General features: G+C 38.7%; 3 protein-coding genes across 4 annotated transcripts; 1 reads left to right on the plus strand and 2 right to left on the minus strand.

Annotated features, from left to right (window-relative positions):
- Positions 1 to 1,018: 1,018 nt before the first annotated feature.
- LOC122531332 (pre-mRNA-splicing factor ISY1 homolog) lies at positions 1,019 to 2,342 on the minus strand. Its single transcript, XM_043659152.1, has 4 exons — positions 2,206 to 2,342; positions 2,104 to 2,126; positions 1,695 to 2,013; positions 1,019 to 1,616 (listed from the first exon to the last, which is right to left on the minus strand). Exons 1-4 carry the CDS (start codon positions 2,206 to 2,208, stop codon positions 1,248 to 1,250), a joined length of 714 nt encoding a protein of 237 aa, XP_043515087.1. The 5' UTR covers positions 2,209 to 2,342; the 3' UTR covers positions 1,019 to 1,247.
- Positions 2,343 to 2,432: 90 nt separating this feature from the next.
- Positions 2,433 to 4,456, plus strand: LOC122531333 (probable phospholipid hydroperoxide glutathione peroxidase). Of its 2 annotated transcripts, none has more exons than XM_043659154.1 (4): positions 2,433 to 2,505; positions 3,005 to 3,079; positions 3,163 to 3,226; positions 3,679 to 4,456. In XM_043659154.1, the coding sequence occupies exons 3-4, from the start codon at positions 3,220 to 3,222 to the stop codon at positions 4,281 to 4,283; spliced, it is 612 nt and encodes a 203-aa protein (XP_043515089.1). In that variant the 5' UTR covers positions 2,433 to 2,505; positions 3,005 to 3,079; positions 3,163 to 3,219; the 3' UTR covers positions 4,284 to 4,456. The 2 variants fall into 2 exon arrangements, with proteins under 2 accessions (XP_043515089.1, XP_043515088.1); XM_043659153.1 differs by having other exon boundaries at positions 2,440 to 2,505; positions 3,180 to 3,226.
- LOC122531325 (putative epidermal cell surface receptor) lies at positions 4,450 to 17,117 on the minus strand. Its single transcript, XM_043659142.1, has 12 exons — positions 16,653 to 17,117; positions 14,492 to 14,785; positions 14,215 to 14,407; positions 13,033 to 13,247; positions 12,576 to 12,931; positions 12,186 to 12,453; positions 9,226 to 10,587; positions 8,389 to 8,584; positions 6,196 to 6,694; positions 5,585 to 5,945; positions 5,266 to 5,484; positions 4,450 to 5,118 (listed from the first exon to the last, which is right to left on the minus strand). Exons 1-12 carry the CDS (start codon positions 16,972 to 16,974, stop codon positions 5,111 to 5,113), a joined length of 4,293 nt encoding a protein of 1,430 aa, XP_043515077.1. The 5' UTR covers positions 16,975 to 17,117; the 3' UTR covers positions 4,450 to 5,110.
- Between the last annotated feature and the right edge of the window lie 4,184 nt (positions 17,118 to 21,301).

Consider the following 21,301-nt stretch of genomic DNA (forward strand, 5'->3'; position numbering starts at 1 on the left):
TTTTTACTACGTACGTACGTACATACAATGTGCACGAACGTTCTCGTATCAGATGTGCAGATCTTCTTTTTACAACGCTCTCCCCGAAATGCAAGTTTCAAGCAGGTATACCTTTAGCGCTTTCGAATTTAGCATAATCATCGATAATCGATAATAACGTAGCGGAGATGTGCGTTCGTGTTGGCGCGTCATCCAACGGTTTTAGCGTTTTCTAGAGAGCGAGAGGAGAAACAACAGCGAAGAAGACGCGACGTAGCGATGCGCGGAAGAACGAGCGATTGAACTTATACTCGAGCCTCGGCATGTCTCAATCAAAGCGTACGCGGGAACTTTAGCTAATTCATAGGATAATTTTTCACTTCTGAGTCTTGGTAACATACTTGTATATTGTACAGTCTGTTTATAAACAACACGATATTATTAAACAAACGGGGATCGAAGATTTGTACGCGCAAGAACGACGTAGAAAGAGGGTGCTCGGTCTCTCTCGTTGCGGATGGATCGAACCCCATCCACGGGTAAGAACGGAATGTTTTTTGAAATATTTGTGATCGATACGTACACTTAATTAACGAGTAGGGCTTTTTCAGGGTAATTTCTATGCCTTTGACTGTTCCCAATTTGTTACGATATAGTTGTAATTGCATCGAACTATTTTAAAGCAAGTGACTGGCTTTCCGCGAGACGATACAATGACGATGAAAATGAAGAAAACGCTTGGTCAAAGACGCTTAAGGCATTGATTAGGCGAGCAGAGTGTATGAAATTATCGAATTTTGTTATTTGTTCAACCACAATGTTTGGTAATTATGAATGTATGCGGTGAAGAAAAATTCTTACAATTACGATAATTCATATTGTCTTGTTCTCTGGTGTTCTATTCTATTGTGTCGCTTTCTCGAGTGTCCGGTGCTTACAATGTCGATAAAAAAAACACATATATATACATATATATATATATACATAAAAAAAAAAAAGAAAAATCTTAAGGATCGCGAGGATTATAAACAGACTAATGTTGGATTTTTATCTATATTTTATCTACAGCACTCTTTCTCGATAAGTATTAATTGAAGTTTGAACGTCTACTGCACAAAATAATTACCTTAATCAATGTTATTACTTATAAATTAATAATAATTATTATATCTGTCGCGTTTTATAAAAGTGTACTCTAATATTAAATTAAACGAATAAACTTATAAATAGTTGTTACCGAATGCATAAAGAAAAAAGAATAAAATTTGTCAAAGTACATATTTCTCTAATAGTTCTTGTTTTTTTCTTGCAAGTAACGCCTCCTGAATATCTTGTTGCGATGGTATTGCTTTTTGTGCAGTTGTCTCGATCTCTTCTTCCATTTCTGGCTCTTTTTCGTTTTGCGCCAGCCACTCTTGCATCGCTCTTTCTCGTGCTTCTTGTTCAGCTTTTTGTTCCAAAGGCAGCAAAATTCCATCGTCGTCGTCTCTATACCCATAATAATCAGCATCGATGTCCTTCATTAATTCAGCGCGTGTTTTGCGAGGCGGAGGCGGTGGTTCTTGCTCAAACAATTCTCTAACACCTGGTAGCTCTTTCGCTGCTCCAAAATATTTGTAACCACGATTGCCAGGCACCTGCGTATTGTGACAATTAGATCTTTACATTTTCTATCAAAAACCGATCAGTGTATCATGCTTAAAAACATGCTGTACCTCACGACCTTCGTGATCTAGCATACGTGGTCCTACTCTGGAATAATCAGGCCCGCCTAATTCTTTTATTTGAGCCTCCCAATGTCGTTTCTCCCTCAGCAATTTATTAATCTCGTCGTTCAAATCTCGGATACGAAATTCTCCTAGACCTGCGTTTTGAATCTGTGCAACCTTCTTTGCAATTTCTCTAATTATTTGCATTCTCCACTTCTCTGCTTTCCTCAAATCTCTACATTCGGAAGCTAAATACGGCCTCCTTTCTTGTTCCTTTCTGGCTCCTTCGTTACTTTGTGCAGCTCTCCATCGAGCAAGAGTGGTCCTGTTTAAACAAATGTATGAAAAAGAAAAACTTACAAACTTACAACAAACAAATTAAAAAAAAAAGATATATTCTTTTTATAATACTTACATAGCCTTCTCCGCATTTCTCGCCTGAAATAAATAATGTTGGTTAAGTATGTTAAGAAAGAACAATTTTGTGTAATATGCAACAACGTTTACTTGTACTTACCATTTTTTATACAGATAATGACTTGAATAACAACGTTCAATAAAATAGTTTATCACTGTTTAAAAACTTAGGTGTAATTGGTTATAATTATATGCCTGGTTAGATATAATTTGTAAATTATAATTTTTATGTTATTGTTAATGTGTTACGTAAATTAAAACAATGTAAAATTTTGATTTCATTTTGCAATCGATGACACACAACAAGCATAGTTCATATAGGTTATGAAACTGTTGTGACTTTAAGGTTATGTTTTCGTATTCGCGAGAAACGAGGCTCTCACGTGGAAGTGCAACTAAAGTTTGTATCAATGAAAATGAATAAACAAAACCTTTTGAAATTAAGTGCTGTAGTTCTCTATCGTTATATATCTATTTTGTTTTAATTGTAGAGAAAGAGAAAAATCATTAAATTTTATCTATAATTTTTGTTTGTTTATGATTGTTAATAAAATAAAATTGTTTATGATATTGTTAATAAAATAAAAAATTGTAGAATTTAATCAAGTAATTTATGCATAAAGTATACATGAGACAATCATAAATATAATAATAATAATATTGTCACAAATTGTTTGCAAAAGTTATATGCTAATTATTAACAAACTAGTTATTAACAAAATTATAGTTAAAATATTTTGCGGCAATGAATACAGAATAAAGTTTTGTTTAATTAAACTTTGTTGTTTTATTCTGTGAGCATTCTAGAATCCATGACGCTATATGTAAACATGTGTACTATATGTATGTATCAAGAAGAGAACTGGACAGAGGTCAGTGTGTTTCTTTAAAAATTCTAGATAGAGGAAAGACCACTGCATTTGTGTTCAACAAGTTGAAGAGTACGGACGTTTGCGCCGAACGATAGTGAAACGGTATATTAATATTTTTAATTCTGTTTCAATTGTTTTGCAACGATATTTACAATAACATATTATTTACAATAAAGATAAACAAGGTTTTTTTTTATTATAGTTTGAACAAAATTTCGGAGTAACAGCCGGCTCGATTCAAAATGCTGAGTAAGTAGTATTGTTTCGGTATTATATCAAACATTACAAATAACGTTGAAGATTAATCCTTTAATTTTCAATGATAATTTCATGGATTTTCGATAATTGTTTGATTAAATGTAATGCGTAGATGAGAAGAAACCCTGCGGAGAGAAGACTTTTATTCACATCACGTTTTGCTACTTAATTTTATTTGTGCAATACACTTTTAGCCAATTGTGTGTCTTTATCTTTATGATTGCATTGGATCTGCCAGAAACAGCCAATCAGAACTGGATTTCTTTGTCTGGGCTTCTCATCTCTGTAGCAGTAAATAAGAGATGTAGAGGACGACACTGTTTTGACTTTTTACGATAGTTTGAATAGTCTTTAATTTTCAATTAAACATTTTTTTACAATTTGTATCTTTTAGATGAGTTACTAATTAAATTTCCTTATTGTTTTTTCTTTTTTTTTTGTAGAATTGATATACCTGACCGTTCTATTCCTTTATGGCGTCATAGCGCAAAATTGTGAGGACGACAGCCAAGGACAATGTTCTGCTACAACTTCTGCTCCTTTTGATCAAACCAAGAATTGGAATTCAGCTAGTAGCATTTATGACTTTCATGCTACAGACATCTATGGAAAGGATGTAGGACTGGATAAATATCGGGATCATGTTTGTATAATTGTTAACGTTGCCAGCAATTGTGGATTTACAGATGTAAATTATAGAGAATTGGTGCAACTGTATGAAAAGTACAGCGAGAAAGAAGGCTTGAGGATTTTGGCGTTCCCATCGAATCAGTTTGGTGGTCAAGAACCAGGCACCTCGGAGGAAATCTTGAATTTTGTCAAGAAATACAATGTCACTTTTGATCTGTTTGAAAAGATCGATGTTAACGGAGATAATGCTCACCCATTATGGAAATGGTTGAAGACGCAGGCAGGTGGATTCATAACTGACGACATCAAATGGAATTTCACCAAATTCATCATTAACAAAGAAGGAAAAGTTGTTTCCAGACATTCACCGAGCACGGATCCCCTTCAAATGGAGTCAGAATTGAAGAAGTATTTTTAAGTTTCCTCATACTCTTGCTTGCTTATTTCCCTTTCTTTTATTGTATACATATATATGCTTCTGTCTTATCGACAGAGCTGAAAGTTGCTCTCGCAACAACGAGATTAAAGCTCTTACTAAAATTTAGAACGTATACGTGAAGTGATATGCAAATAAATAGTTCTCATAATTTATAAACAGTTTTATTCATTTCACGTCTTAACATTTTTATAGGACATGGTACACCTTATTTATCATATAAATCTCTAACAATATAAACGCAGACTGTACAAGATGGGGGTTCGATCGTTGAGTCCCAACGAAATTACGGATAATTTACGACTTAAATGCTCATGTTAAATACACACAGAGTACATTTTCAATTGGAGTGTAGGAAGATATTGCGAGATAAGTCGCAGTTATTTAAATGATACATATTTTCAATTCTTAAATCACTATCTTATCATCTAGCGTGATATTATAATGATACTTGACACCGCTATGTACAAATTTTAATACAACGCACGCAATTCCATCGATCGAATCCATGTTGAACGACCGGTGCGATGAAGAAACTGTAACCAGAACACACACATGTGTGCATCATGTGCACACATGAAGTTCGTCCTTTGTGCTTCAAGTTCCATTCGATCGATCGTTTCGTACAACCGAGAAACCGGCCTTCGACGGCCACGGTACGTAAAAACTCGTACGAGCATAACAATCCATAAATAAATAAAACGTAATAAATTATAGAACCTTAAACGGTCTCTTTGACATTGCTGTTGATGATGGCCATTTCGTGGTCCGTGTTCTTGCTTCTGCCGTTCGACATGGTAACGGTGTCCTCACAGGTCTGGAAAAATTGTGAAAATTTTCTTTTAGACTGCTCGACGCCAGTTTGACTTGCTACGTAGAAACGTGCGCATGGTGAGTTAAGACAAGAATGAGAGCGAAAATTGTCACCGCGATTATCATATTAAAAACAATGAGAGTGAATTACCCATAGTCTCTTGTTGTAATTCTACCTTGTAGGAAGGATTGTCGTACGCCGACGTGCTTTTACGGGAGGATATGTCAGCCTTACTGCTGGTCCGTCTTTTCATGAGTATCATTAGAAGGATCAGGGTCGACAGGATAGCGAGAGACGCGACGATAGCTACCACTATCAGAGGGCCGTAGTAATCGCCCTCGTGAAGGGGCAGCGACGCTAGTTTTCCAGCTGAGACATTGAATTTCACAGTCAGAATCAACTTGCTCGCCAAGCGATTGAACATTTCGTCTAATCTTTCAATCGCACATACGTACGCGTGCATACGTACTTTGTTGCGATACCGTGGCTGGCAGAAGTACGCCGGGTTTCGTGACGAAGTCTTGCACGTTGCTCTTCTTTATCCTCCCGTTGGTCAGATAAACCTCGAGCCACAAACGATATCTGGTGCCCGGCTTCAGATCGCCGATCACGGTCCTCGGATGCGAATCCCTCTTGGCGATTTTGAACGTGCTGGTGTCCTCCTTGCCGCTGTCGCTTTGGTAAATCGCTCTATAAATATTCACGTACTTGTCCTCCGGATAAGGCACACCGTTCCAAGTTACTTCCACGTCCGTCGATTTGATCGTCTTGATTTCCACTTTGACGTCGAACGAGTACGGATCCGGTTCCATCGTCGTGGTCACCTGAATCTTTGACGGGCACAAGCTTGATAACGAAAGAGGATAACGTTGTCCTCGAACCTCGCTCAGATTAGTCAAGTGACCTGAGCCACTTTATCTTGTTACTTACTCGATTCGAGTTTGACTAATCTGAACGACACTTTGTCGTTGTTAACCATCGAAAATGTTAACATCAATCGTTGATGTTATTCGCGACGATATAATAAGATAAAATAAAATTCATAGAATTGTATTTTATCTTATTTTCGTGGATACTCACTGTCTTTTCGCTGACCAACTCCGTCAATTGTCCCGGGAACGGAACAAAGAGGACACCGATTTCGTAGACGGTCGATGGCCGAAGATTCTCGATTACGTAATTCCTCACCGCTCTATGGATCAACGGAGTTTCGGCGTGAATCTTGCCGTCGTTCTCCTTGTACCTCAGCTGAACGCCGTCGATGAACTGTAACTCGTACTCGGTGAATTTCCTCCACATCACGTTGACCCACGTGGAGTTTGCCTCCATAACGTGGAGCTCGGCGTCGATCGGTATTTGAGGCGGCAACGTTGTCGCGTCCGCCCGTTTCTCCAGCGTCCTCACGCTGTAGATCTTGCTGGTGGGACTGTTGGCCAGATCCTTCAGCTTCACCGTGATCTTTACTTTATACTCGGTCGAGGGCTTCAAATCGCCTAGCTCGAACTCGAGCTGCGGGGTCGCGATCAGATCGTTCGGCGGCGCGAATACTTGCGACTTCCAGGTGGACACGTCGAAATTTCTATCCGATAGAAGGAAGAATATGAACATATATGTAAATATATGTAAGGGTAATATATGTATACGTAATATGTAAGCTCCAGGGTTTAACAGCCAAACTTTGTCAATAACACAGGGTGTTTATAAAGTCTCTTTACAATTTTAAGAATTTGTTACAAACGCAAATGAAAAGACAGATAAGTGGAAATTATTGCAAAATGAGATGTATATATTTAAGTTTTTTCTGCCTCATTTAATACACCTCTATATGGGCACCATAGTTGTCTATCACTAATCTAAAGCAGAGGATCACCGATGCCATTGATGAGGGTACAGCGAACATGGCAAGAAATCGAGTACCGTCTTGATGTCCTTCGTGCAACTAATGGTGCCCATATAGAGGTGTATTAAATGAGACAGAAAAAACTTAATTATATACATCTCATTTTGTAATAATTTCTACTTACCTGTCTTTTCATTTTCCTTTGTAATAAATTCTTGAAATTGTAAACAGACTTTATGGACACTCTGTATTCCACAAGTACAATCAAAATATGTACAAAATAAGTAAGCATCGAAAAAGTATCGCGAAATTTTTGTGAAAACAAATGACACATCGACAAAATATGTTTTCATAAATATAAATAGTTTATCACGTACAAAAAGTTCAGATATAAGTACTTTGTTTTTCAAAATCAGCCTGATAAGACTTTAAAATAGAATATACAGAATATATCTGGTAATGAGACTTTATAGAATATGCCTAATGAGATTTTAAAGTAGAATACATAGAATAAAACGTAAAACTTGGCTGTGAAACTCTGAAACGCTTGATTAGATACAAATCCACTTCATGGTCGATTAAAGTTACTGGACAATCTTGCGTTAATTCTGATAAGCTTAATAAGACTTTAAAATAGAATATACAGACTATATCTGGTAATGAGATTTATAGAATATACCTATAATGAGATTTTAAAGTAGAATACATAGAATAAAACGTAAAACTTGGCTGTGAAACTCTGAAACGCTTGACTAGATACAAATCCACCGCATGGTCGATTAAAGTTACTGGACAATCTTGCGTTAATTCTGATAAGCTTAATAAGACTTTAAAATAGAACATACAGACTATATCTGGTAATGAGATTTATAGAATATACCTATAATGTGATTTTAAAGTAGAATACATAGAATAAAACGTAAAACATGGCTGTGAAACTCTGAAACGCTTGATCAGATATAAATCCACTTCATGGTCGATTAAAGTTACTGGACAATCTTGCGTTAATTCTGATAAGCTTAATAAGACTTTAAAATAGAACATACAGACTATATCTGGTAATGAGATTTATAGAATATAGCTATAACGAGATTTTAAAGTAGAATACATAGAATAAAACGTAAAACTTGGCTGTGAAACTCTGAAACGCTTGACTAGATACAAATCCACCGCATGGTCGATTAAAGTTACTGGACAATCTTGCGTTAATTCTGATAAGCTTAATAAGACTTTAAAATAGAACATACAGACTATATCTGGTAATGAGATTTATAGAATATAGCTATAACGAGATTTTAAAGTAGAATACATAGAATAAAACGTAAAACTTGGCTGTGAAACTCTGAAACGCTTGACTAGATACAAATCCACCGCATGGTCGATTAAAGTTACTGAACAATCTTGCGTTAATTTTGATACTGATGCTAAATTACGTTTTGTCATTGGTGTATCGCAGCTCAACGCGTCCATGAAGCCCGACCAGGACCTGCGGCACGGTGAAAACCAGTCGGACGGTGTTCTCATCGAGGGCCTCGAGAATCTGCACGGTGACGTCGTCCGAGGAGGAAGCGACAGGATATCCAGAAATGGCACCGGGCAACGGGAACATCGGCGCGTTTTGCTCCATGCCTAAATTTCACCAACACAGATCGTCGTTATTGAAATCTCGCTGTAAACCCCAATGATTTTTATATTTGCATACTTGCAAGTACAGAGTGTCCATAAAGTCTTTTTACAATTTCAAAAATTTATTACAAAGGCAAATAAAAAGACAGATATGTGGAAATTCTTACAAAATGAGACATACATATTTAAGTTTGTTCTTTTGTTTCATTTAATACACCTCTATATAGGCACCATTAGTTAAGTACGGGACATCACTAATCTAAAGCAGAGGATCACCGATGCCATTGCCATCATCGATGAGGGTATGTTACAGCGAACATGGCAAGAAATCGAGTACCGTCTTGACGAGGCAGAAAGAAACTTAAACGTATACGTCTCATTTTGTGATAATCTCCACATATCTGTCGTTTCATTTGCCCTTGTAATAAATTCTCGAAATTGTAAAGCGACTTTACGGACACCCTGTACATCGAGCAAACGAACAAGTGACAAGTTATCGATTACGATGATCTCTTGCGGCCTCTTGTCCTTAACGACTGGTTACTTACAGAACGCGGAGAAGAACGCGCGAAAGAAGAGGAGAGGCGAAGAGAGACGAAATGCACGAATTCGATAGAGAGATTCGTTGCTGATCGGGAACGAACCTGACTGGTTTGGCGATTGTGCTGCGAACGGATGATTCAAGTGCGTGAGCCCAGAATGCGGTATGTGAGCGTCAATGTGAAGCGGCAGAGTGGCGGCCGGGCCACTCGCCACGCTATGAGGTATGGCTGGCTGTCCGGGATAGTGTTGGAACGGTCCAGGATTGGGATCGTGTTGGCCGATGTGAGCTAGCAGTTCCTCGATCTGCTGCGGCGAGTTCGGTATGTCTGGCGTGTGTATGTGGTAGGTCGTCTGACCGTCCTCGTTCTTCTGCGCGTAAACGTGCGGCTTCGCGGGTTTCTTCGGCCCGTTGCCGCTCGCGGCGAAGAAACCCGGTCGCGGCTGGCCGTTCGCCGTCTGTTTCTGGTTGGATATCTGTTGATGGATGTCGTACAAGCCGGGATGCCCCTCGGGCGGCGCGTGTTCCAACTGAACGAGACCCGGATGTTGAAGGTTGATCAGATGATACAGTTCCTCCGGGAGGATCTCCTGCTCTGGATTTCGCTGGCCCTGTTTCGGCCGACCGGGCAGCCCCGCAGGGCTCTTGCCCTTCTCGGCGTCGCTCGGTGAAGCTTTCTTCTTCGGACTCGCGGGGATATTCACGATCACGTTCGGATCGACGTTGTCCGGACCGTGGATCGAACCTCTGGCTGGGACGTAAGACGAGCCAGAGTTGTCGAGCTGCGCGTTGAAGCCGCCCTGTGCAACGGTCTGACCGGTGTTGACGAATCCTGGCCCGACTGTCTCTTGCTGCGGGCTCAGCGGCACGAACTGCGGTTGATCGACCGCGTGGCCCACTGTCTTCTGCACGGGCGGTAGCTTGTTGGGATTCACGGGCCCGGGGACGAACTGCTGGTTCTCGTTTGCATTAGCATTCGCGACGGTCGAGCCAGCCTTGTCCAAGAATTTGTCCGGCGCCAACGGGCCGGGGAAATAGTCGTCTTTGTGCGGTTTGTGCGCGACTGGCTCGACCGGTTTCTTAGCGTCGAACTTCATCTTCACGCTGCTCTTCTCTTTGAGACGTTCGGCCGAGACGCTCGAAGGTTTCTCGGTGTGAGGTGGTAAATGAAACACGTTCTCTACGGTGGGATGCGTAGGCTTGTAATCGGGACTGTACGGTCCGTTGTACGGTATCGTCGGGTGTCCAGGATCCATGGGGTAATGGAAGAGACCATGAGTGGTGGTGTCTGTGTGCGCGTGAACGTCTTTCGAATGTCCCCGCAAGGAGGATGTGGCAGGATCCATTTGGTGGCCGGGCCCGGCCGTATCCGACTTGTTACTCGGTCTTTTGTTACCGTCGTTCGATTGCCGATTGAACGCGTCTATGGCTAACGGGCCGGGAAACGCGTGCGTTGAGTTCGTTCCTGCAAATGAGTAACAAAGTCGATTGTCATCAGAGATGGCCGTCGAATCGGTGAGACGGCGTCGACCAACTGTCCAAGTTGCAAGAATTCTTCATGCATATTTACAGCAAATGTATGTCCAACGTGTGTGTGTATGTATGTATGTACAAGCGTAGCCGGACAAAGCATGCATTTACAGCATTTTCTTCTACCAACTGGTTGGCTCACTGTTCAAATGTTCTTTCCACCTTTCACCCAGTTTCCTCGGATTCGTTTTTCCCTTCTTTTTTTTTTGAAAGACAAGCAATCGAACTGAAACGAAAGGGAGAATGACACAGTTCGATTGTAAAAACGTGTCTCGAATGACACGCGAAGGGAAGTCGCTGTGAAAATGGCAATGAAAAGTGCTATAAACGTGAGAATATCCTCGGGTGTATGTACACGTCGCATTTGCACTGGAGAGTTCCAGTCAGGTCCGCATGGCGGATAAGCGTTCACCCTCTACCCATAACCAATCTAACGTTTGCGATAGCAATCGCACGAGAGGTATACCACTAACGCGTTGATATCACCACCACCAGGAGATCAGACGTTAACGATTTACAATACCGATCGGACAAATCTTTACAATTCAGACTCGCAGATATACAGGGCGGGACGAGTTTGTATCATATAATATACATGTATTAGGTTGACCAAAAAGTAACTGCGTTTTTTTCGTGCAAACGAAAGGTGAATTTTCATAGAGAAACAAAAACTGTTGTTCTAGTCTTTTTCTAATATTTTTTTGTTGTTAAAATAATTTAATGGCGCGTGAGAAAAAATTGACACGTACAAAATTTTAAATTTAGCCCCGCCTATACATGTCCATTTGACCAATTATTACATCATTTAATTTAATAAATTTGTTAATTAGAATTGTTTTATGAATTGATATAAGAAATTTGCTTTTATTAATAATTATATTTATAAATTTAATTGTTGTTAAAATTTTATGATCTCGAGATATTATTCGTGAAAGAACATTTATAAGTAATCATATATTTTATATTAAAATAATATTAAAAAATATAAAATTAAAATTTTAATATTAATATAATATTAATATTAAAATATAGTATTAATATAATATTAATATTAAAATATAGTATTAATGTAATATTAATATTAAAATATAGTATTAATATAATATTAATATAATATTAATATTAAAATATAGTATTAATATAATATTAATATTAAAATATAGTATTAATATAATATTAATATAATGTTAAAATTTAGAATAATTATATTATTTACTATTTATTATTCCAGAATTTTTAATTTAATTTCAAACCGCAATTGCTTTTTGGCCAACCCAATACAAGCCATGAAATATTTCTATGGCAAGTATAATTCAAATACTTTCGCGAGCCGATGTATGAGATAAAATTACAATTTTATATTACACCCTGTATGTCTGCTGTTCGCCGCGGAAGATCAAGGCCAAGGGTCGTTGCTCGAACGATCTTCCGGTCGTTAGCGAGGCACACGGAAACGGTCAGTTTGCCAGCCCTCGACTATTTTCTTCGACTATTCTTCGCAGTCGGTGTCACGCGACGAGCTGGATGATTTACCTGGCGACTGGTTGGACGAATGCCCGCAGCTCCACTCCAAGCAACACTCGTCACCAGGTAGATGCATCAACGCGGCCTGATAAGACGGGCAAGGCAACGTTGCAGGTGGCAGAGCGGGGACCGGTGGACAGGCTGCCTGACATGACACGTTTCCCATCTCGCAGTAACATCGTTTCTCGCATCCGGTTACGTTCGCCGCCAGCTCGCTCCAATTGTCGTACGTGTTACCCTCGTAATTGCACGAGCCATTATTTCTGCATCGCACTTCCTGCCAACACATCGCGTGAACATCGATCCTTCAACGATCCTTCTCCCTCTTCGCTATTATCACAGAACCTTCTTCTTCTTTCGAACGAAGCTTTCGTAAGTCGAAATGATTCTCTGCCTTACCTGCGGGCAACAGTGAGGAGGTTTCGGGACGAAATTCGGCGGCACGGTCTCCCAGTCGAGGCAGTGAGGATCGAGAACGTCGAGGCCGAAGTCGGTGGGGCATTCGATCGTCAAACACTCGGTTTTACCACCTTCGGTGCACGTGCAGAACGAGATGCACTCGTCGTACCATTCCGCGCCCACTTTGTACGTTTTGCCTATGTGGCTGCAGGAGCCCTTGTCCGTCGTCTTGTCCGAGATGTTCGTCTTGATCACCTCCGCGGGGAGAAAGACCTGCAGCGCCGGACCGGTCCGAGTCCCGTCCGTAACTCGCACGTAGTACGAGCGAGAGGGATCCAAATTCGACACGATACCCTCTGCCAGTTCACCAACGCCAAAAAAAGAAAATGATGACTCGTTCATTTTCGAGTATCTATTCGCGATTTATATTCGTTTCATTCAACGTTGGCAGTCTCACCTTTGTCAGGTTTCTGCTGCCTCCACACGTGATTGTTGTCGGATATCTCGACGGTCACGTCCTGCGGATTCTTCGCCGACAGTTTCAGCTTGATCGCCGTCGAGTTCAGCACCTTCACGTCCGTCAGGTTCACCGTCAGGTCGCTCGAGCTTTCCGGCTTGATCTCGTGATCGCCCAACGTGACGTCGCAAAGAGTGATCGTGCAGCACGCATCTCTGAAACGAAACGCGCGTGTTTTTTTTTTTTCTACAACAATGTAGGGCATTTGTCGTTTGGCTATTGGCCGTGAAGACTCCAGAGAAGCGAGTTCCAGAGGAAACGGGAATTCTTCGTTAAGCTACGTGTTTATTTGAGAGTTACTGTCAAGAGTTGTGTCCATTTGAGAGCAGCTGTGAGAATTTTCACTCTTCGAGAGAGACCGAAATACTCTCCGAGAGTTTACTATCCGATAGAATTCTCAGAACCGTGTCTATTTGAGAGTTTATTGTCTCTGGTCCTACACACTGTGGTGTAATTCAGTGTGAACAGTGACATCGCTATCATGGAGGTGCAACAAATGTGTGCCCATAATATTTTAAGAGAAAAAAAAAATCAACATGAAAAGAGGAGTTCAATAATTTAAATTATTACATAATATTTAATATAATTAAATATTATATAATATTTATATACTATTGATATTTAAATTATATTTATATATAAATATTTATATTTGTAATATTTATATATATATAATATTATATACATTATTTAATATATATAATATATATTATATATATGTTATATATATATAATATTTATATATGTTAAATATATTATAATAATTATAATTATTTATTATTAATATAATAATAAAAATATTATAATATTTATATAATTATTACACAACAATTTAAATTAAAAGAAATTAGTTCAATAATTTCACTCTTCGACCACACCTTTTTTTATCATTCATTGTTCTGCTCGCACGAGAGTAGTACTCTCAGGATTTCGAAACCGCTCCGAATTTTGAGATTAACTCTCCGAGAGCAGTATACACATTGTGTCCATTTGCGAATAGGCCGCGACACTGTCGACTCTCAGACAATTGAGCGGAGAGTAACACTCGGAACAGTATCCATTTGCGAGAAATATTCTCGACTCTCGGTAGTTTCACTTTCCAGTTGGACACCTAGCCTTTACCTTGGATCGGTGAGCACGACGCAGCGATCGTGCTGATTCGTCACGGAAATCGTATCGTTCGGTGGGCATCTCTGCTGGCACTTCAAGTTGCCACCGGCCTCGCAGACGCATACCCTGGAACAGCCATCCTCCACTCGTTGACCTCTCATTATGGTTTTGTTCCCAAAGACGCAGGTCTCCTCCGGTTCGGGCGCTGCGCGCGAAAAGACGATGGCAGAAATTCGATTTGAGAAAACGCTCGGACGTTGTTAGCATCTGACGTAAACAACAAACTCACCGGAATCGGCGGCGCAGACCAAAATGGCGCAGCACGGCTCCTCGTTGACGATCTTCTCCTGACAGAGCGGATCCTCGATGCCGCGGTTCGCCCGAACGTACGGCGAGGAGCAAAGCGGTTTGCAGTCCGTGGCTGCGCCGCTCTCGCCGCACACGCATCTCTCCTCGCAACCCCTAACGATCTTCTCTCCCACGGTGTACGTTCGGTTCCCTTCCATGCACATGTTCACCGTCGGCAGCAGGCTCGAGGAGATGTTCACGGCTGTCTCGTTGTGAGACGCCACGTACTCGCCGCCTGCGTGAAACATCAACGTTTAGATCAAACTGATCGATTTCGCTTTCGACGAATGTTAGATCGGCAGACGGAGTGAATGTAAGAAATGAATGTAAGAAAAAAAAAGAAATGGGGTTTTCTTCCCCAACACGTTGTAATTATATTGTAATTTGCATTACAATAAACAATAACTTTTTCTTGTTTGTTTATGAACGGTATATTTGTGAATTGTCATCGATGAGTGTGTTACGTACGCTCCCATCCATAAGTCACTGGATGATACTTGCTTATTTTGAGCTGAGTTACTAGAACACAAATATACTTTTCTCGATTGATTTTATTGTACAATCTTGTATTTATTTTATAATAATATTTGAAAACAAAACTGATATTTTATATCGTATATACTCTGAATAAATATTTCAAAAAATATCAAGAAAAATATATATATATTTCAAAAATCCAATCGAAGAATTGTGGGACAATTGGACTCCAAAATCGACAAAAGATTCGACTTATGGAAGAAATGAGAAGAAGCGTGAAAGGAATTTCATTCTGAAATATTGATAAAAATTAATCGAAAGAATGCCACGGTTAGTTCAGGCCGTCATATCTGCACGAAGCAGATATATCGGCGAAACAATAATATAAGATACATTATATAGTATTATAGTATTATAGTATTATAGTATTATATAGTATTATATAGTATTATAGTATTATATAGTATTATAGTATTATATAGTATTATAGTATTATATAGTATTATAGTATTATAGTATTATATAGTATTATATAGTATTATATAGTATTAGATAATATTATGTAGTATTTATATAGTATTATAATATTATAGTATTATATAATATTATATAGTAATGATGGCGAATCAATGACCCGCGGGCCAGACACTGACTCACGCAAGCTTTTTAAATGACCCACTCGTTAATTTTTCTAAACTTATCATCATATATACAAAAGAATTTTAATTATTTTTCGAACCCCTCTTTTCAAAAAATGTTAACAAAATTACAAGTCTTTGGTTAGAGCTTAAAAGTGAGAAATAAATGCATAATTGTGTTTTATGGAGGATTTACGACTTGGTTATGTATACACATAGGTATTTTAAGTCTTAAATGTTATACGAGTTAGTTGTGTCCAAAAAATGTTATATAGCGCTTACGATTAAACAGATGTAACAAACACTAAAAAACACACTAGATCCCATTCTCAGAATGGGTAGCTTTGCTAGTTTTTTATATAATAAAAGAAAGAACAGACAATAAAAAATATTATAAAATAAAGTATATATATCTAATGTATAGTGCAGGGGTGACTGGGCATGATGTCACCCCTTTTATATCAATTTTTTGACGTCGACATTTATTTTCTGCTTTTCACTTGCAAAAGTAAAAGTTGTAAAACAAAAAGGAAACGTAAACTTTTTAGAGGATTACAAAAGTGAGAACCAAAGAAAAGTAGTTTTTAACCATCTTCCCCTTCTCCTTTCCAAGTGACACCACTGACTTAGTGACCGACGAGCTAGTACTAAAAAAAGTAATGAACAAAATTTGACCTACTTCTCAAAAAGGTTCGCCGTCACTGTTATATAATATTATATAGTAAACATTATATAAATTATATACTTCTTGGTAAGATTTTTGACACATAAACTATATGACACACGTATCCTAGATATTACACATGTGTAATAAGCAATAACTTCGTTTCATAAAATAGTCGAATCGAATATATCTCGTCGAATATAATTGCCCGTACCTCAATTTTTTCGTAGTGTCCGGTTATTTATACGTAGTGTACACGTGCAACGTGCTCTCAAAATACAAAATAAATGCGAGAAACGACGACTCTCTTACGACTCTCTCACCTTCCACTTCTTTATCATCGTCGTCCATGCTAACGTCGCTAAGGTCGGTGATGTTCGAGTGCAATGAATTGGTGGGCTCCGGCGCCGAGATGTTCAGTGCCCTTCCCCTCGACGCTGTTGTCGCCTCCGTCGCGCTGACACCTTCCGTACTGCTCTCCTTCGTCGACGAGAAATGATAGCTAGTTGACGATTCGACAACGGGTACCGTGACGTTCGTCGCGACTGGCTCGCCGCGAAGTAGAAACGGTATGGTGATCGCCATCGTTTCCATCGATCTCGCGGTCGTTCCCTCGATCGGTTTCGACGACAACGACGACGACATCGGGATCGTCGTCACGGTGCTGGCGGCGTCGTTGCTTTCACCGCGTCTCGACTCATCGTCCTTGAACGGTTTTTGGTATTTTTGCTCGGTCTTCACCTTGAAGTCGGTCGGCTTCTTCTTCGGCTCGATCGTCGTCTTCGAGTCCTGCTCTTTGCTCGGGTACTCCGACTTACGGTCGCTCGTCTCGTTCCTCGCGTCACCGGGTAGCGGCTCCACTCCTGCTATCTCTTCGACAACCGTGCCTGGAAAAATGTTTTTTTTTTTTTATTGACAAGATCGTTCGAGACCGTTTTCGAGTTTTACAACATTGCGTGCAGCTTTTTTTTCGTTGTTGTTACGATCGAGAAATTTTTGACAGTCGTAAGGACTGTGGAACGTTTTCTACCAAAGTATCGAGGATACTTTACGTCGAGCTAATTTTGTTTGAAGTAACTTGGTTTATTGTAAATAAATTTATTTCGTTTCCAAACCGAACAAATCATCATTTGCAATCGATCTTTCAGTCGAAATAAAATGATAATATCTCAACGGAGGAAATGATTAAACGGAGGATGCGAAAATGCAAAACGAAATGAGAAATTAGAATAAAGAAATATCATTTGCTCGTTTTAGCAGATTATGTTACAAGATACATTTTCGTCGAGTCAAGATGAGACGACGTGTATGTTGCTTAAATAGTCGTCCTTTTCCAATATTTCACTCGAATACCCGTGATTGCTTCACGTCGATCAAATTGCTTTTGAGAGGTTCGAGAATTAATTAACAATGTAAATTTCAGGATGACGCGTGAAATGAAATCTGTTTGATCATCGATCAGTCGTCTACTAACGCGATTTCAATTATCTCGCGTGCTATTCAAATATATACTTTTACAAATGTCCTCTCTGCTTATTTTAAACATATGTGCATATGCAAATGGCAGTATAGTTCAAATACAAATTCGCCGTATTTGAAAGTATGGTACGAAAATATGGTAGAATCGAATACGAAATCAGAGCGAGCGATCTCGAAGCGCGTTTTCATTTTGTAACCGCGATTCATATCGAATCTCGTCCATTATACGCTCGCTTACTTTCTCTTCTCTCGCGTATCTTCTCTGTCATATCCGTCTCGAACGTAACGAACTCTGCATTGCTATTATCACTCTATGCGCGAACGTATCGAAATTTCCGCGACTCGGATTACCTAACTCGGATTTCACGAACGCAACATGCCCGATCGTGTAAGAATACAATTTTGCTATTCGTCGATCCTCGTTTTTATCTACGCTCGTCGAATCTTAACTTGACTTTTTTGGTCAAACGACTAGTTTAAAAATTAATTTGATTTAAAATTCTGCATTCTTTCGTTCATTTAATTCTTGTTGAAGTAAAAAAGAGAAAAAAAAAACTGGAAAAGTCTAATTTTTTTTTTTGTATTATTATCCGAGAGTTGTTTTCATCGATTGTGTCGTTTCCTGTATTAAATTGACAATTATCTATATTGCTTTTGTAAAGAAATTCTGACCAATACAGTAAGCGTATGTTATGTTTGTAAATTATTGCAAGCAAATAATGTCCTAATGCTCTTTGCAGTTTTCACCTTCGAGACAAATTATCTCCTTAATCATTAAGTTTAGGATCAATGTCTTAAATATTTTTTCACTTGGAATTTAATATTCTTTCGATTATTCATATTTTTTCATATTTTTTTCATATTTTGCGATGAAAAAATATATGGTTCAATTAAAGAAAATAAAGATAATTTCTTAACACATATTAAATAAAGAAACCTCTTAACACATATTAAATATTAATACGCCAAAAGAAAATAAAGATAACTTCTTAACACATAAAAATAAAGAAACCTCTTAACACATATTAAATATTAATACGCCAATTAGTTTTCTCTTGTAATTTGATATTTTATTAAAAAAAAAGAAAAAATAGGGTGGAGAAGGAAACTTTTGGCCCACCCTGTAGATAAATAAACTTTACTAACTTTCGTTTTTTCATTCGAAAACTGTTTCAATTGCGGGAAAAATAATCAAGAAACATTTCGGAAAGAAAGAAATTTTAAACTGTAAAAAAAGAAAAAAAAATTTCAAAGAAATAATTTTTAAAAAGTAATGACAAAATGACGTTCGAACTTGAGTTTAATTTAAAACTGACAAAATTATTTTTCCCTCGTAATTTGATATTTTATTAAAAAAAAAATAGGATGGAGGATGAAACTTATGGTCCATCCTGTAGATAAATAAACCCTACTTGAACTTTCGTCTTTTCATTTGAAAACTGTTTCAATTGTGGGAGAAATAATCAAGAAACATTTCGGAAAGAAAGAAATTTTAAACTGTAAAGAAAGAAAAAAAAACATTTCAAAGAAATAATTTTTAAAAAGTAATGACAAAATCACGTTCGAACTTGAGTTTAATTTAAAACTGACAAAATTATTTTTTCCTCGTAATTTGATATTTTATTAAAAAAAAAATAGGATGGAGGATGAAACTTATGGTCCATCCTGTAGATAAATAAACCCTACTTGAACTTTCGTCTTTTCATTTGAAAACTGTTTCAATTGCAGAAGAAACGACGACAGACCGTTTTCTTCGCAAACGTGACCAAATATTATCGGAAGAGTCGCATTTATTCTCGTATTTATCCTCGCGTCAGTGTTGCATCGCTGATCGCCGTTTTCATGGAGGTTTCGCAACGGCGTGGCGGAGATTCGCCGGCGATATTATGACGAGGCAGAGGAGACTTTCCATCCGGGGCTGAAAACGCGCTCGGGATGCACTGTTACGTCAAGCAACCTGGCCGATCTCGTCATTCCCATCGGCCGGCCGATCTTTCTTTCAACCGATTTGCCCGATGCTCGGGATCGAGTTTTTGCCGACCTCCGGAACGATCGCTAAAGCAAACGTAACAGTATTGGCGAGCCGTTTTCTACGAATCAAGCGTATCGATCGCTCGAGGTTCTCTCGTGTCTGAGCCACACGTCACGTTGCGTGCTAAAAATCCCTAATCGATCAACCCCTTTTACTGCCGACTATCGACCAGAGCCGATTTGACGTGTACGCTTTTGCGAAGAACGTTTGAACAAATATTCTCCGGTTCTGCACAATTATCGAGTTTCTCATACTTCTGTGAACGTTATGGCGAAGACTGTGCATAATTTTAATTTTTCGTAATTACTTCCAACGGAATTATTAAACATTTTTAGGAGGGAAACACAAGTCGAGTATCTTTTAAGTTTGTACAATTATTATTAAATAAATTCCAGAGATAGTTCCAAATTGACTAGTATTTAGTAGAGGATGAAATATCGGTCCGTGGCATCTAGAGTTTTACATATTTTTGCTGCCAGTCTTCACACTAGAACTATCAAAGCGATAAAAATGATTCGTAATTTTCACTCGAAAAAAGATTCTCGTGAAAAAATTACGAATCACTTCGATAGCTCCATTCTAGTCTCGACACTAAAACTGTCGGTGGTCAAACGATTCGTAATTTTCCCTAGAAACTTTACAAATTAAACATTAAAAAGTTACATACGATTTTTTAAATTTTACATTAAATGTTTTAAAATAGTGTACTTCTCGAGATTTAAACGACCCCCCGGCAAAATGTGTGAATTGAAGCTTGTATCATATTCGACTTTAACGTCTCTGATGGAAATTCTACGCTTCGGTCGCTTTGGTAATTTTTAATCGCGTTGATTAGTCTCGTTTCGTTCGAATCTCGAGTCAAAGCGGAATTCAATCCACTCTCTCGTTCCTTCGGATTCTTTTGGCTCGTCGGGGACGATTTTCACGATTTTCACGTACGAGTGGATGTTTCGGCTAAAGCAGGAAGACCGGCCTTTCGACTTTTATCGCAGCATGAATGGGGAACCTGTAACGGTGCGACCGGTTCACGCGAGGCCACAGCTCGTCATCAGGCGATCCACCTGACCGGCCACGTTTCGAACAACACGGCGCGGCGTGTAACGATTTTGACACGTAAGTAGGTGACGGTCTCCTTTTACGTCCGGCGCATGCATATGCATCGACGTTATGTTTGCCCAAACGAGAGTCCAGCCTTCCTCGTTTCACCTCGACTCGAAAATCGACGGTGTTTCTCGCTGAGATCTCAGCAGGTTTCTTCCACGATGCAGGACTAGCTAACAGACTGGTGGATCGGTGATAGTTTATCTGTTTATTTCTTCGATAGTTTATCTGTTTATTTATTTTCTCGTTTGTTCATTTGTTTGTTTACTTACTTGTTTTATTCGTTCGTTGGGTATACTTGTCATGTAGAAAAAACATTCACTTTTGCTATTTATTGTAAAATTTAGGTAAATTATATAT

The sequence above is a fragment of the Frieseomelitta varia genome, unplaced genomic scaffold (assembly GCF_011392965.1).
Source record: "Frieseomelitta varia isolate USP_RPSP 00005682 unplaced genomic scaffold, Fvar_1.2 scaffold_387, whole genome shotgun sequence".
Taxonomy (NCBI): domain Eukaryota; kingdom Metazoa; phylum Arthropoda; class Insecta; order Hymenoptera; family Apidae; genus Frieseomelitta; species Frieseomelitta varia.